The sequence below is a fragment of the Oikopleura dioica genome, chromosome PAR (genome assembly GCF_907165135.1).
Source record: "Oikopleura dioica chromosome PAR, OKI2018_I68_1.0, whole genome shotgun sequence".
NCBI classification, from domain to species: domain Eukaryota; kingdom Metazoa; phylum Chordata; class Appendicularia; order Copelata; family Oikopleuridae; genus Oikopleura; species Oikopleura dioica.
In genome coordinates, this window is record NC_137293.1 from 7,694,421 (window position 1) to 7,708,483 (window position 14,063).

General features: G+C 41.1%; 3 protein-coding genes across 3 annotated transcripts; 2 read left to right on the forward strand and 1 right to left on the reverse strand.

Moving 5' to 3' along the window:
• Window positions 1–712: 712 nt before the first annotated feature.
• Window positions 713–2,702, forward strand: LOC145705820 (cilia- and flagella- associated protein 210-like). The gene is made up of 6 exons (XM_081783317.1): window positions 713–1,006; window positions 1,050–1,337; window positions 1,384–1,660; window positions 1,708–2,240; window positions 2,290–2,528; window positions 2,573–2,702. The coding sequence occupies exons 1-6, from the start codon at window positions 743–745 to the stop codon at window positions 2,655–2,657; spliced, it is 1,686 nt and encodes a 561-aa protein (XP_081639443.1). The 5' UTR covers window positions 713–742; the 3' UTR covers window positions 2,658–2,702.
• Window positions 2,682–4,930, reverse strand: LOC145705821 (N-acetylgalactosamine-6-sulfatase-like). Its single transcript, XM_081783318.1, has 6 exons — window positions 4,655–4,930; window positions 3,833–4,238; window positions 3,300–3,792; window positions 3,151–3,246; window positions 2,880–3,103; window positions 2,682–2,840 (listed from the first exon to the last, which is right to left on the reverse strand). Exons 1-6 carry the CDS (start codon window positions 4,857–4,859, stop codon window positions 2,699–2,701), a joined length of 1,566 nt encoding a protein of 521 aa, XP_081639444.1. The 5' UTR covers window positions 4,860–4,930; the 3' UTR covers window positions 2,682–2,698.
• Window positions 4,931–6,207: 1,277 nt separating this feature from the next.
• Window positions 6,208–9,623, forward strand: LOC145701598 (uncharacterized). Its single transcript, XM_081778809.1, has 9 exons — window positions 6,208–6,373; window positions 6,853–7,109; window positions 7,149–7,212; window positions 7,279–7,420; window positions 7,520–7,574; window positions 7,733–8,041; window positions 8,986–9,147; window positions 9,228–9,348; window positions 9,508–9,623. The coding sequence occupies exons 1-9, from the start codon at window positions 6,283–6,285 to the stop codon at window positions 9,621–9,623; spliced, it is 1,317 nt and encodes a 438-aa protein (XP_081634935.1). The 5' UTR covers window positions 6,208–6,282.
• Window positions 9,624–14,063: the final 4,440 nt, after the last annotated feature.

The following is a 14,063-nucleotide window of genomic DNA, read 5'->3' on the forward strand; positions in this document are numbered from 1 at the left end:
GCAGCTTCAGTCACTGAATGTAACATTCGACGCATTTCAAATTAATCGCTGTTTATTCATTTTTATTCTCAATGTCAACGATTTCAATTATTGACCCCTCAAGACTCGAGGCTCGAGTGTTTATTCTCATTGTGTACTGAATAACGTTATATTGCCGTTGTATATTAAATGAGATTCAGCATACTGGCAGCAATCCGTGATGCCTTTTCATCTGCGAAATGATATTGTAAATATTCAATGAGCAATTGCTATTTAAATTCGTCTGCCGTTCTTTAAGCATCACCTTAGAAATTGTATCTGATGAAAAAATTACTGTTTCTAACGATTATTTCGACGGCGATGGCTGCTTTCAACCCTTTTCTTTAGTAAGTTGTAAAGAAATATGGAAATTTATGTTGAATTTAAAAGTGAGGTTCCAGAAGAAGGTGGGGATTATTACTATGACTTGCCTGGAGAAGATCAAAAAGAGGATGAAAATGCAGCATTGATGAAGCTTTTTATGGACTCGAAGCATACGCACGATGGGATCCATTTTCCGAGCTTGGAATTTTCAACGATAAAGCCAAATATTTTTACTGAGAATTGATAAACTTCGAATAAAAGAAACAATTACTGCAAGAAATAAAAAAAAAAATGAGTTTTGTTGAGGAAAAGTTTGAGAAAAATTTAGAAGAAAAAATCTCTAGAACATGCCTTGAGCACGAGTTGTTTTGCCTCCAACTCGTCAGTTTTGAGTTTTGCGATGGCGACGGTGCAGCATGCGAATTTTATCGAGTACGGGCGCCGCGGGCCTCGTGGCGGAGCGCAGTCCAACGAGGAGAGCTTCGATCCCGAGTTATTCGGCAAGTGTCAGACTGTGCAGACTTCCATGCGTGGCGTGAAGATTCTTCAGCAGAAGGAATTTGATCGCATCCAGTCTTCGCTGACGGCCAAGGAAGTTCAGCGAAAGGAACTGGAAGCAAAGGAGAAGGAAAAGCAACGTCTGAAGGAGCTCTCCCGTAAACAGGTAACTTTTCAATTTTCGATCCTCCTTGATTTCCAAATTTCAGGTCAGCACTTGGAGCAACACAATCGCCGGCCAGCACAAGGCGAAGCTGGAAGCGAAGAAGCTCAGAGAAGAGCGCGAAGCCGAGATCCGCCACCAGGAAGATATCAAGGAAGGTATCTACCAGGCCGAAAAGCGGCGCAAAGCAATCGAGCACGCCAGGCGACTCACCTTCAACAAAACCGACCGAGTGAAACAGTTCCACGGCGCACTTATCCTCACCGAGGTTCTCAAAGAAAGAGAAGCTCAACTTGCGCTCAAGAAAAGACGACAGGCCGCTCGAAATCAAAAGGTAACAAAGTATGTCTGAGGAATTGCGGCTAACTGTTTTTTTTTAGGAGCGAATTGATTTGGAAGCCACCCTTGAAGAAATCCTCGCAGCGAAAGACGTCGAGGCCCGAAATGAACTGACTCGACGTGTTGCCAGGAAAGAAACGCAAAAGTACCAACTTGGCCAATACGCTCGAAAACAGGCAGCTGAGCAGGCTCTTGAGGACGAAAAACTTGTCGAAGCTGAGCTGATCAAGAATGACCTCGCTGCGTACCACAAGGAAAATGAGGTCAAGCAAGAGAGACTCGCTCTTAAAAAGAAAGAGATGATGGATACATATTTTGGTGAGTGAAATAACCTCACCGATCTGTTTTTTAAACTTTGATTTCAGCTCACTTGGAAGAAAAAAAGAAACTCCTCAAGCGAGCAAAAGCTATCGAAGAAGCTGAAACCCGTGAGGTCAGCATCTTCAAGGACTACAAGGTGCGAGTGGACAACATCAAGAAAGAAAAGCTTGCTGCCGAGTGGGCGCGCGACGAAGAGAAAACGAACAAGAACGAGGCCAACTTCTTGCGAATCAAGGCGGAGACTGAGCGAGCACAAGGTGCGCACTTCCAGCAAGTGCTCGCGCAGAAGACAGCCGAAGAAGACGCTAAAATCGAGGCCAAGGAGCGAAAGCATCGACAGGACGTACTCGAAATCTTTGCGAACGTCCAGCAAAAAATGAAGGAGCACGAGGACGAGCGCCAAGAACGTCTTGAAAAGGAGCGCGTCGAAGGTTTGGAAAAGTTCGCCGAGGACCGAAAATGGCACGAGGCAGAGTGTGCCCGTGCCGAGAAGCGCCGAAAGGCTGCTCGCAAGGTTTTGGACTTTAATAAAGTAGTTGCCAAGGACAAGATCGAGAGCGAAAAAGCAATTCGTGAGGTAAGCCAATTCACTCTCTTCCTTGATTCCAAACTCACTTGATTCTTAGACTGACTTGAACTTTGACCGTGGAATTATCATGAAAAACGTCGAGGACGAGTCCATATTCCAAAAATACGCTAAAGAAGTGATCGACGAAGCAATTGAGAAGGAGCGCAATCCTTATGCCCTGCAGCGAGTGGCCGACACTGGAAACGGCGGCGGCCGTGGGCCGAAATTCGAAGGCATCGGAGGACTCAGACCTTCCTACATGACTGCTGATCTTGGAGGCAACCAAATGCCTAACAGGTAACATCAACTCGTTCAACAGTTTTTAATTCGTTCAATTCTAGAGCATCACGTGCAAACGCGACGAAAGAAAGACTAGTCAAGCCTCTTCACATTGCTAAGAAGCGTCTCGGTTTTAGCCACTGGTAATCTCTTTACAACATGTACCACAAATAAAGATATATATTTTTCTAATGATCCCAGTAGCATTTTGCGTAATTACTTGGAGGAATGGGTAGGCATTTGCCGAGCTTTTCGCAGCCAGGAGGCGCCCAGTGCATGACAGAATCGTCGCAGTAGTTGAGTTGTGGCTTTCCAAGAACAAGAGATTTTCTAGAGGATGAATAAGGAGATAGGGAAGTCAGGGCTTACTGATGTTCGGCAATAATCTTTTCTATAATCGGTCGTTGTTGTTGGTACTCAGCGGATTTAACAGGGAGAGGCAGCTTCTCACTAGGATCCTGTCCGATATTATAAATAACGGGAGCCATAGAATGGTCGGTTTGAGCTTCTGTTGTCACATTCGGCACATTTTGGCCACGACAAAAGTGCCATTGTGAACTTGTCGTTGCGCCTGACCATGTGTAAACATGCATCTAGGGAATGTAAGCTAAGATCGAATACCAGTAGTCAAAATGGTTACTTTGTAGTCTCCATGGCGAACTGCCCCGAGAGTGTCTCCTCGGTAAAAGAAGTGAGTCCCTGTTGTTGAATCTCTAGGTTTTCGGTGATTTTTGAGCTAAAAAGATCATGGAATGATCAATATGATATTGACAATATCAGGGGCTTTACCTTGACTAGATCCAACAAATTTTTGCCATCTATGATTCTATCTTCGGGAACAGGAACTCCAGCAAGATGAAGTCCAGTAGTAAACAAGTCCATCAATCCGGAGACATCATTGTTAACTTGATTTGGCTCCACGGTGCCAGGCCATGAAAGAATTCCGGGAACCCTCATTCCTCCATCAAAAGTTGTTTGTTTGCAACAGAGAAGAGGTCCGTTCGAGCCACATTGTTCGACAGGCCCTACACATGCGCCACCATTGTCGCTTGAAAAGACAATGATGGTTTCTTCGATGATCCCGAGAGATTTGACGAGCTCCATTATATTTCCAACAGTCCAGTCTAGCTCCATGATAGCTTCGCCTATTTTTCCACGACGCGATTGTCCGGCAAAAGCTAGAGAGGAATAAACCGGGGCATGCGAGGAATCTGGCGTGAAGAAAAGGAAGAATGGTTGCTGGTCATCGACTGATTTTTGAATAAATTCGAATGCTTTGTCCCTGAAAAGATATTTCTTCCTTTTAGATGGCTATCTTTTACCTCAGATTATTGGTGAAATTAGATCGTCCGCGATTTCTGTCAATTGGAATTTCCTCATAATATCTGCCGATCATATCTTCATTCTCAAAAACCGGAATATTTGGCGTGTGCTTGTCATCATACGGTCCGAAATGACAATTAGGAGCTCCGAACCAGTAGTCAAATCCGTGCTTTAGTGGGAGATACTGTTCTCGGTGCCCCAAATGCCACTTTCCAACGAGTCCAGTTCGGTAGCCACTTTTCTGCAAAAGCTCGGAAAGTAAGATTTCTTCATCGGCAATGCCGCCGACGATGTTCTGGGGAGTGTATCCGTTTCGCATCTTGGCATTGTCAGTGTAGAAACCGTTTCGGACAGGTAGTCGACCTGTGAGTAGGGATGCTCGGCTTGGAGAACATAGTGGCGCAGCTGAATATACTTTGAATTGAATAGCATTCGAAGTTCAAAGTTTGAACTCCGTGACTCTGAGACTAAGAAATAATCAAAATCTTTGTCCCCAATTGGCACCTTTCTCACAGTATTTTACACGGCACCTTCGTCATTGACATGATCCACAAGATTTTACGGTATGAAGTCAAGTAACCGTATAATCCCGAAATATCCCGCAAATCGATGTTATCTCGTAGAATACGACAAAACGCCTTTGCTGGGCAAAAATGTTGTCTGTTTGTATTTCCTATCTACGTGTCTATGTTAAAAAAAAGTGAAAGCCAAATAATTGTGGTCCTTTGAAAGAACCCACAAAACTTTCTTTTAATAGGTCTTCTTTCTGACAATTTAGTTAGGTATGTCTAAGCTTCTTATCCCGTAAAAAGCATCATTACCTGAATAGAAGTCGGTAAAAACGACACCAGATCTAGCCAATTCGTCGATATTGGGTGTTTCCCGGTGCAAATTGCCGTTCACACCCAAGTCGCCCCATCCCATATCATCCATCAGCATGTAAATAATGTTCGGCCTTGTTTTGCGATTCAGGCTTGCCTCAACTGAGCCACCCAAAATCAATCCCATAACGCCCCAAAGACGCATTTTTCGCAAAAACTCTTCTCTCTCTTTTTTCTTAGCGCAAATTTGAAGATCTCGGGTCTTTCCTGGAGCAAAAACGAATAAACAAACACGTTTATTTGTGTTTATAGTTTTCACACTCAGGGTAACCGTTTGATATTCATTTTTATCCTGCTTGACATATGATTGTAAGCTAGGATAACCTCCCTTTACTTTTAAGTTAAAATTTTTAACGAAGCTTGACCTTTTGAACTACAGTTTTTTCCATCTTAAGAGGCCCCAACTTAAGAGGACTTTTGCGTCAATTTGGCTAATTTTGTCACCCTGAAAAATTCCACTTTCATGATAATTTTATTAAATTTAAGAAAATTTCTCTTTACCTTGGCCAGCCAAGGTGCACCACCTGTGGATCACTGGTCAAAGAATCAGCTCTTTCAGCAAAGTGCTTTTGATATTTAAAAAGAAAGAAACTGTAGGGCAATTCATCGATAAGCTTAGGCCCCCTGAGGCCCCCTTACGGTTAGTCTCAGTTAGGGTTAGGGTTAGGAAACAGCCTTACTTTGAGGATTACTAGATGCACCATGTATGGTGCACAGCTATTATATTGCCGGGTAGGGTTAGGTTAGGGTTAGGGTTTTTGGCCGGTAGGCTAAAATTTTCCGAAAAAAATGCGCCGAATAATTCTCTTTTCAAATTCGATGTCTGTATCCGATGCTGAAACCCAAACCCAGATCCGAGCCAATTTTGGCATAAGTATTGATTTTTCTTGGTCAAAACTTCCTGTTATCAACTTTTTCAGCTAATTTAACCTTCGGACGCATTAGGAAGCAAAAATATGGGGTTTTTAAAAAATTCAAATTTTTAAAATATGTATACCTGATTCGACTCGAAAATTTCCAACTTAAGAGGACTTTTCCTCAGCCCTTGTAATCTCAAAAGGCCTCTTAAGATGGAAAAAAACTGTAATGCTTGAGGAATTTTGGTTTAGCCTGGGCTTGTCAACCTGCGAAGAAAACCTGAGTCAGGATTTGAAAGATCTTTATTGAAAAGCCGCGCAGCGGCTTTTTTAAGATCGAAGCCGCGTATCGGATTCGCAAAATTATTTTATAAATCTATTTTAAAATTTTGGCGAAACCGCTATGCGGCTTCGTTTTTAAAAAAGCCGTTTTTAAAAAAGCCTTCATACTCTGAATCAGGTCGCCGAGCCTTCAAAAGACATCTACCGTCAAATATAAAACAAATGTACTGTAGAAAAAAATTGATTGAGTCTATATTTACCGAGTTATAAAAAAATCTAAGGCGCGTTTAGCAGAGCCTGAGCTGTGAGTCAGTTGTTACACACAGGAGGGATATGTCTAGTAGCGCTGAATCTGCTTAGCGCAGCGGAATTGATAATTGAAGTTCCGTAAGGCTATTATTTTGTCCTTTTCGTTAAACGAAGCGTAAAATGGGAGACTCGGATCCGGAGTGGGAGCTGTCAGAGGAAGACTTTTCCGATTTGGAGGAGGAATATTCGCAGGAAGATTTGGTTTCCCAAGGTACTTCTTTTACATAATACCAAATGTACTACCTGAAAACTTGCATGAAACCGGGGCCGGTTATTCCTTACAGCGATTAAATAGCGAGAGGACTCAATACTGTAACTCATGTAAAATAGAAGTGATTTTATTCAATTTAATAGTCACCTGATCCCTTAGAGAAGTCAAGTTTCATTTTTTCATAAAAGAATTCTTATTTTTCATTTCAGACAATGGTGGAGAATTCATAAATGAAATTGTTTCATTTGGAAAATAATTTGAATTTCAATTCGACGTCGATTTTATACCATTTGGAATGATCCATTCCAAATTGATAAGAATCGCCATTTCATAAAATTTTGGATTACCAGCTGCTTCTAAACCGAACCAAATAACTTGGTTTTAGTGATAATGTTTTTGAACGGTCATTTTTTTAATTGATTGACGACTTGCAAAATATTTAATGATGATCTACCGGAAGTAAACACAATAGTATTTAGAACTATCAGAAGAGGAAGATGAAGTGGAACACGAAAATGATGGCCAAAGGGAAAATAGAAATGAAAAACGCAAATCCATCGAGATCTTCGAAAGCGAAGCATCGCAAGAAACGGACCCAGAGGATCTGAACTTTACGAAGGGAATGGCATGCAAAACGCAAGGAAGTAGCCACTCGAAAATGCACACTCAGAGGACCTGTGAAGATCCGTATGTCGAAGCAGATGAAAGGAGGGCACTTTGTTTTCTTCGTCTCAAGGTTTTACCCCCTTCTGAAAAAAATAAGTCCCTTTTTCAGTCGGGAAACGAGTTGATACAAGATGGATATTTGATCGAAATAGAATTCAGCGAAGAAATTCCAGGTCAAGTTAAGCACAAATATTTACCGCTTAGATTTCTCATGAGCTGGTTTCATAACTTATAAAAAGACGATTTAACATTCTCGACCTTCTCTCGGATTTTCGTCAAGGCCCAAACGTCCAAAACCGTGCTCTTCGCATCTCATGAAGGTTTCGAACAAATTTCCGAAAATGAGAGCTTTCCATTTGCCTTCCAGATCGAGGCGGATGGGTCCGTTACAAAAAAAAGCTTGAACTGATAAGATAATCATCAAAAATCATCATTTTCCAAATGATGAAAACAAAGAATAATGTTGACCCGCAGCGGTAGAGAGACAAATGTCGAAGAGTTCTTGGAGAACAATAATTACGCCATTAAACTCTACGTAAGTTTCAATTCTCCAAACGTGAATGTTAAAAATTGCTTCCGTCATCAAGAAAAAAAACTGAAGATATGGGAATTATCTGAAAAAGGCCGATAGTCCCAGCGCCACGATAAAATTTTTAAGCGCCCCCTCTTCGGCCGTTAATTTCCACCCTTTAGTGGGGACGATACAGGGAAGACTGTGCCAGTCCAATTTCGAAGCGACGATCGAAGAGTTTGAAGAAGAAGAGCCGCAAGTCTCAAAATGCTCACACCCTCTTTGGTTCCTTCAACATCCAAGTCTTTGGCAAAGAAAAGATGAAGAAAGAACCTGTCAAGGAAATTCTAGTGAAGATTTTGACGCGCTACGATGTTTTTACGATACAGGAGATTCGGGATGCAAGCGGGGAGGCCTTCCCTGAGCTGATTTCTGCACTGAACGAGGAAGAGGACAAGTATGACTATCACGTGGGTGAGAGACAAGGAAGAGTTTCAATGTTCGGGTTACTTTTGAGATCACATGACCCAGTCACGGGTATCGAAAAATTCAAAAAAAGACTCTAGGTATCATTGAATATCAAGTTTTAATTGGGTGCCAAATTTTATAAGGAGAAAAGGTCTTACGGTGCTCATTTTGGGATGATTAAGCTCTAGAAAGACAACTCTAGAGAGCGAGAAATTTCGAGGGAAGGACCCCTTTTTGGGGAAAAAATAATGTTTATAAAGATTCTTGTTAATTAACTACAGGAATAAAATCGATTAAAATGGTCTGAGGGAGAAAAGTCTAACAGACAGTTAATGTTCTAGCTTTATAGTTTCTTATCTATGGCGTCTAGAGGGGAAGTTAATTTGAAACTCGTTGAAAGGGACGACAATTTCAAAGGAGCAATTCGGATTCGGCTGGGACCGTAACAAATTCAAATTAATCGACTCGTTTGATTTCGAAGACGAAGATAATCTCTTTGAGGGAGCGTTCGCGAAAATAATTTTCCACCAGGTTGGCTTGTTATTTCTTTCGGCGAACGTGCGCGAAGAGGCCGCCTGGAGTTGTCGTGCTTCAGCGAACGGGCAAAGATGCCAAGTCTTATCCCACGCAGAGGTTCATCGTCATCTCCTGTCATATCAAACCTGAGACGGGAGTCAAGGCAAGAGCTTTTTAGAAATCTTCTGAAATTATTTTTGATATTTTAAAATCAAAATTTAATGCATTTTGAGCTCAGCAACCTGTGTGATAATCCTGAGTCAGGGTCTGAAAGATCTTCAATGAAAAGCCGCGGAGCGGCTTTTTTAAAAACGAAGCCGCAAAGCGGCTTCGCTAATTTAAAAATACTACGCGGCTTTTCATTGAGAATCTTTCAGACCCTGACTCAGGTTTTTTACACAGGCTGTCGAGCTAAGAATGCATTATTTTCTTCTCAAGCTCTTTTTGAAAGGATATGACTACGGAGGACGAAATCGACAACCTGAAACTTGTGTTTGAAATGGCACGCGACCGTCACCCGGAGGTGAAGGACTGCATCATTGCGGGCGACATGAACGCGGATTTACATTATGTTAAAGACCCGGAAGCTTTGCAGCTCTACAAGGACCCCAAGGTCAGCAACTACTAAGTCTTACTTTTTGTTTCTCTCTTGGGAAAGAGGAGAAGGCGCTGGAAGAATTTACTATATTCTAGAGCAAATTCCTGATCGACTTCGACGCGGATACAACGGCCAAAGATACGGACGCCGCGTATGATCATATCGTGCTGTATGGAGAGACGATTCAGGAGAATATTGGCACAGGCAAAAGTTTGATCTTCTCGAAATTTTTTTCTCGAATTTTTTTCTCGAAATTTTTTTTTCTCAAATTTTTTTCTCGAAAATTCTTTTTCTCGAAAATTTTTTTTCTCGAAAAATTTTTTCTCGAAAATTTTTTCTTCTCGAATTTTTTTTCTAACATTTTAAAACTTCAAGAAGCGCAAGTTTTCGACTTCGAAGAGGTCTTCCAAACGAAAGACATTATCTACGAAGATCAACCCCTGACGTACCAAATCTCCGACCACTATCCTGTTGAATTCAGCTTCAGCTGAAAAAAAAAAATATTATTTTTTAATAAATATATTTTGCGTAAAGCGTTATCAACTTTGGAGCGAAGGAAAAACAGACCGCAAACGGCCGCAAAACTAATAGTCTAACGAAACACGTGCGATAAGAAGTTCGCTTGAATGTGGTGGTTTCTGCGATAGTGGTTTGCTAGTTTCATATTTTATTTTTATAAGTCCTTAAAAATTGGCCCCTGGTTTTCTATTGCGCTTTTCTGAAAACGGACCGTTACGTCTTTATTTGACAATTATGGCAACCGGACTCTTTTTGATAAGATCGCAACATGTCCTGCTCAGTTTCGTATTACGGCCGGGCCAATCCACGTACTTTCTTATTCTCCATCGTGACTTGTTTAGTTGGTACGAGGCCACCTCTAAGCCGATAAAAACAAAGTTAACAGCATTCCTAAACATAAGCAAACGCACCGAAAATACAACTCGTAAGGCAAAAGTGATAAGAAAACCAAACCCCAGTTTTCATATTTATTTCCTTGTGTAATCATCTTTTCGAGTGATCAATTCCAATGATGATGATTATGTGTACCGAGGAGAAATTTTGTTCCCAGGTAAAATGCTAAAGACATTCCGCCCTAGCGACAAGCCCTGTCGTTAGAATACCGAGCGTTTTTTTTTTGAAAATGTATTTACACGCATTTTTCAGCCTGTATCGTTCGCAGATTCATTTGCAGCCTCTGAAGGCCAATTTGACGAACGAATAATTTAAGCACTTGGGCTTTTTTCTAGTGCGGTTCTTATTCTTTTACTTTCGTTTATTCAGAATACACCGGTAAGTACAAGAGTGCATACTCGAATATTGCAGGCTTGGCATCTACATTTAAAACAGAGCCTCATTTGCTTTGTTTTCGCTTCGCTGCGTTTTGCTTTTGCTTCGTTTTCGCCTCGTTTTCGCTTCACCTTCGCTTTGCTTTGCTTTCGCTTCGTCTTCGTTTCGCTTTCGCTTCCTTTTCGCCTCGCTTTTGCTTCGCTTCGTTTCACTTTCGCTTCGCTTCGCTTTCCCTTTGCTTCGTCTTCGCTTCGCTTTGCTTCGTTTTCGCCTCGCTTTCGCTTCGTTTTCGCTTCGTCTTTGCTTCATCTTTGCTTTGTTTTCAGACCCTTGTTTAATTTATCTTCATATTACATAAAAATTCAAATTGTCAACCTTTCAAGCCTGAAAATAACAGTGGAAGAGAAACACGTGATGTATGCATTAGATGAGAGAGTTTATGCCGTCGGGTCTTCGAAAATTTGATAATGCCAAAAGTGTCGAGCCGTTTAGAAGGGTGACGCGCAGCTGGTAGCTTTGAGATTAGCGCATTACGCCGCTTTGAGTGTTTTCCAGCGACTGGCTTTTAGCTTAAAAAGGTGGATACTTACTTTTTGATTCAATGAGCCAGCTTAAGAATCCACCGTTTTTTCTCGATGAAAATTCTATTTTTTCGGTAAATCTCATTTATTAAAATATTTTATTACGTAAAGGCTTTCCTCTAGGCTTGGCATCCTGAGTAGAAAACCTGAGTCAGGGTCTGAAAGATCTAAAATTAAAAGCCGCGTAGCGGCTTTTTAAAAACGAAGCCGCAAAGCGGCTTCGCAAATCTTTAGTACTTGATTTGAATCTCTCTTTCAGACCCTGACTCAGGTTTTTAACACAGGTTTCTTAGCCCAGCTATTTGCTTCAAAAAGAAACAAAGGAGTCTTAGACTTTTGGACCTCTTATCTCTTTTTTAAAACCCCTTTTTTGTTGTGAAATTTGACATGTGTTTACAAAGCCTTTCTTCTGAAAGAAAATTTTATGCAAATCAGAAATTCTTCTCGCCTGAGCCTCTCCGACTTTGCATAAAATCAGAAAGTTTAGCGATAAGGTTTTTAGTGACTAGATTTACCTTTGGAAGGTTCCAAACGTTGCCAAACGTTGCGATAGTCCTCGATAAGGTGCCCGAGGTCTTTATCGCCTCAAGTTAGTAAATTGCGCTCCTTATCGAAACGAGCGCGTTTTGGCTCGGCATCCTTAGAAGAAAACCTGAGTCAGGGTCTGAAAGGTATAAAAGCGAGTTTTCAGACCCTGACTCAGGTTTTCTTCACAGGTTACCGGACAGCCCGATCTGGGCTTGATTTTGCTTGAACTTAGAGAGCCTGTTTACCTGTGGAAAGATGATCTGGCTCTTGAATCAACGAATTCGCATCGATTAAGAGGAAGCTGCTGCTGCTCCTTTCGATTATCCCCCTCTAGCCTTTATTACCCAGTTCCGCTTTCAGCCCTTTTATTCAAAGACCAGCAAGTTTGCTCAGAAGTGATGACGAATGCTGTTTTCTGATTCTAGCAGCAACGTTACAAGAATTCTTGAGAAAACGATGACGCGCTAGAAATCTTACTTTGAAGAGCTAGAAGATGTAATAGACCGAAAATATGCATATCATGCAGGTCGCTGGCATTGTTGAATTTGGTACGAAAAATCGACGAAAGCGGCAGTCGTGGATATCGGAATACGTGGATTTGGAGAATACACATTCCATTCAGGGAACCCCACAAAGTTCTTAAACGAAAAACCGCATTATGAAAACTTCCGAAATTCAACTTGCCAGAACCGGAAAGGCTGCTAGACAAAAAGCGTAACATATTTCTTGAAACATAAAAAAACGTTTCTTGTCTTTAATTTTTTTTCCAACGCAAGAAACATCAAAAAAGAATGTAAATTATGAAATTCTAGTGACGCTTTCTTGAGGGATGTCTGGTTGGTAATAATTGCCAGTAGTTGTTTCCCCGGTGGTTTGTCTTAAAAATATTGAAGGACAAAACTTTCTAGCGTTTCCGATTATTGATAAGTCGAGACTAACTGACATCCTTGGGGGTACGACTGTTCCTTGTAGAGACGTTTCACCTGCCAGTAGTCTGACAGAGAGACTAATTTGAGGGCCATTAGGATTTCTTAGTATTTTTGATTGTGAATTCATTTTCATCTTTTAATTTTTTAGAGAAAAAAGAGTGGCCACAGAGGAACGTGGTTTCTGTGTTATGGTAAGAGGATGAAGCGGGGAATAGCACAGGGGATAACACATATTTTCGGAGCTATAAATTTCATCATTCCCATCATTCCAGTGAGAGCTGTCATAACTAAAATAACTTTTTGAGCGGTTCAAATAGATTTTTCGCCGATTTTCGAAACGCGCAGCTACTGTATTGAACTGAAAGGAGACCAGGAGACAGTATTAAAGCGAAGCTCTTGATCAATTAAAAACAGTAATGTCTTGTAGAATGCAATCATCAATTACTAAGACGGAGGGCAGCCAAGCTTAACTGCCATAAAGTTGCGCTGACGCTCTTTTAAGTAGTGCGTACTGCTTTAAGTGTTCATCCCTCGTTTTTTCATTTTCGTGCACTGAGATAAAAATCTGTTGTTTGTTATATAACCTCTTGAATCGAGAAGAGGACTGAGGGGATCTTCGCTCTTCGAATGTCGGTGGAGACAGACTGGCCGCGTGTAAGAAAATAAAAGCTAAGCTCTTTCTATATTTTGCTTTTGCTGAACACGCAAGAAAGAGAATTCTTGGCTCAAGAATAACAGCCTTCGTTGCGCTCGTTACGATATATGGAATTTATTTTATAAGTAATTACAAGCCGGTGTATAAATGTCGAACGATGAGTTTTAGTGAGGCATTATGACGAAAAAAGAAAAGCCATAAGAAGGCATCGGAGAATTAGAGGCGTCAAAACTTCAATTTTGGATAGGAACAGCTCAAAAACCAATCAGATTTCAGTAGTTTTATGGAGAACCAATCATTTTACCGATTAGCAACAACCATTCAGAATGGTTCGGTAAAATGATTGGTTCTTCTTCGAATTTCTGAAATCTGATTGGTCCATTTATAACTTGAAAGTTCACAAGCGTAAAATCAAGTTCAGAAACTCTATTTTAGAGCTGATAAAAGTTGTAAGTAGTCCCATCTGCCCGAACTCGAAAAAATTACAAATTCAGTAAGGCATAAGGATCTGTTATGCGACTACAACTGGCTGCGTGGACTGCCGTCCGAGCTCCAGAACGAAGTGGATTCAGGTTCCAACGCCCTTAAGCGCTATGTGCATCCTTGAATTAATTTGAAATTTTTCAGTACGTCGCGAAGCTTTTCGACAAGAACAAAATCAAGTTAAAATTATTTCAACTGTATAAACAAAAAAATAACAAGAAAACACGGGAAATTTCAAATCTAGGCCAATGTCTGGTAGACATGCAATTAAGTACTGTTATTCTAAAGCCAGTTTGGGAAGATACGGAAGTTACGGAAGAAAAAGCGGTGCTTAAAAGTGTCAGTTACTGAAAAAAGTCAGACTACAAACTGGCGCCTTATCAGAATCATCGTCATGAAAGGTCACTTCAAAATATCCTGCCAGAACTTCCTGTTCGATAGTGCGACTTCTACGACCAGTTGCGTAAC

Excerpts from the sequence above, each read along its gene's own strand:
- LOC145705820 (XM_081783317.1), top strand. The coding sequence starts at position 743 with ATGGCGACGGTGCAGCATGCGAATTTTATCGAGTACGGGCGCCGCGGG. Across the intron at positions 1,007-1,049 it reads AGGAGCTCTCCCGTAAACAG|GTCAGCACTTGGAGCAACAC; the intron begins GTAACTTTTCAA and ends TCCAAATTTCAG. Across the intron at positions 2,241-2,289 it reads GCGAAAAAGCAATTCGTGAG|ACTGACTTGAACTTTGACCG; the intron begins GTAAGCCAATTC and ends CTTGATTCTTAG.
- LOC145705821 (XM_081783318.1), bottom strand. The coding sequence starts at position 4,859 with ATGCGTCTTTGGGGCGTTATGGGATTGATTTTGGGTGGCTCAGTTGAG. Across the intron at positions 3,104-3,150 it reads TTCGCCATGGAGACTACAAA|ATGCATGTTTACACATGGTC; the intron begins GTAACCATTTTG and ends TACATTCCCTAG. Across the intron at positions 2,841-2,879 it reads AAGATTATTGCCGAACATCA|AAAATCTCTTGTTCTTGGAA; the intron begins GTAAGCCCTGAC and ends TTCATCCTCTAG.
- LOC145701598 (XM_081778809.1), top strand. The coding sequence starts at position 6,283 with ATGGGAGACTCGGATCCGGAGTGGGAGCTGTCAGAGGAAGACTTTTCC. Across the intron at positions 7,213-7,278 it reads ATTCAGCGAAGAAATTCCAG|ACGATTTAACATTCTCGACC; the intron begins GTCAAGTTAAGC and ends ACTTATAAAAAG. Across the intron at positions 7,575-7,732 it reads ATTACGCCATTAAACTCTAC|TGGGGACGATACAGGGAAGA; the intron begins GTAAGTTTCAAT and ends TCCACCCTTTAG.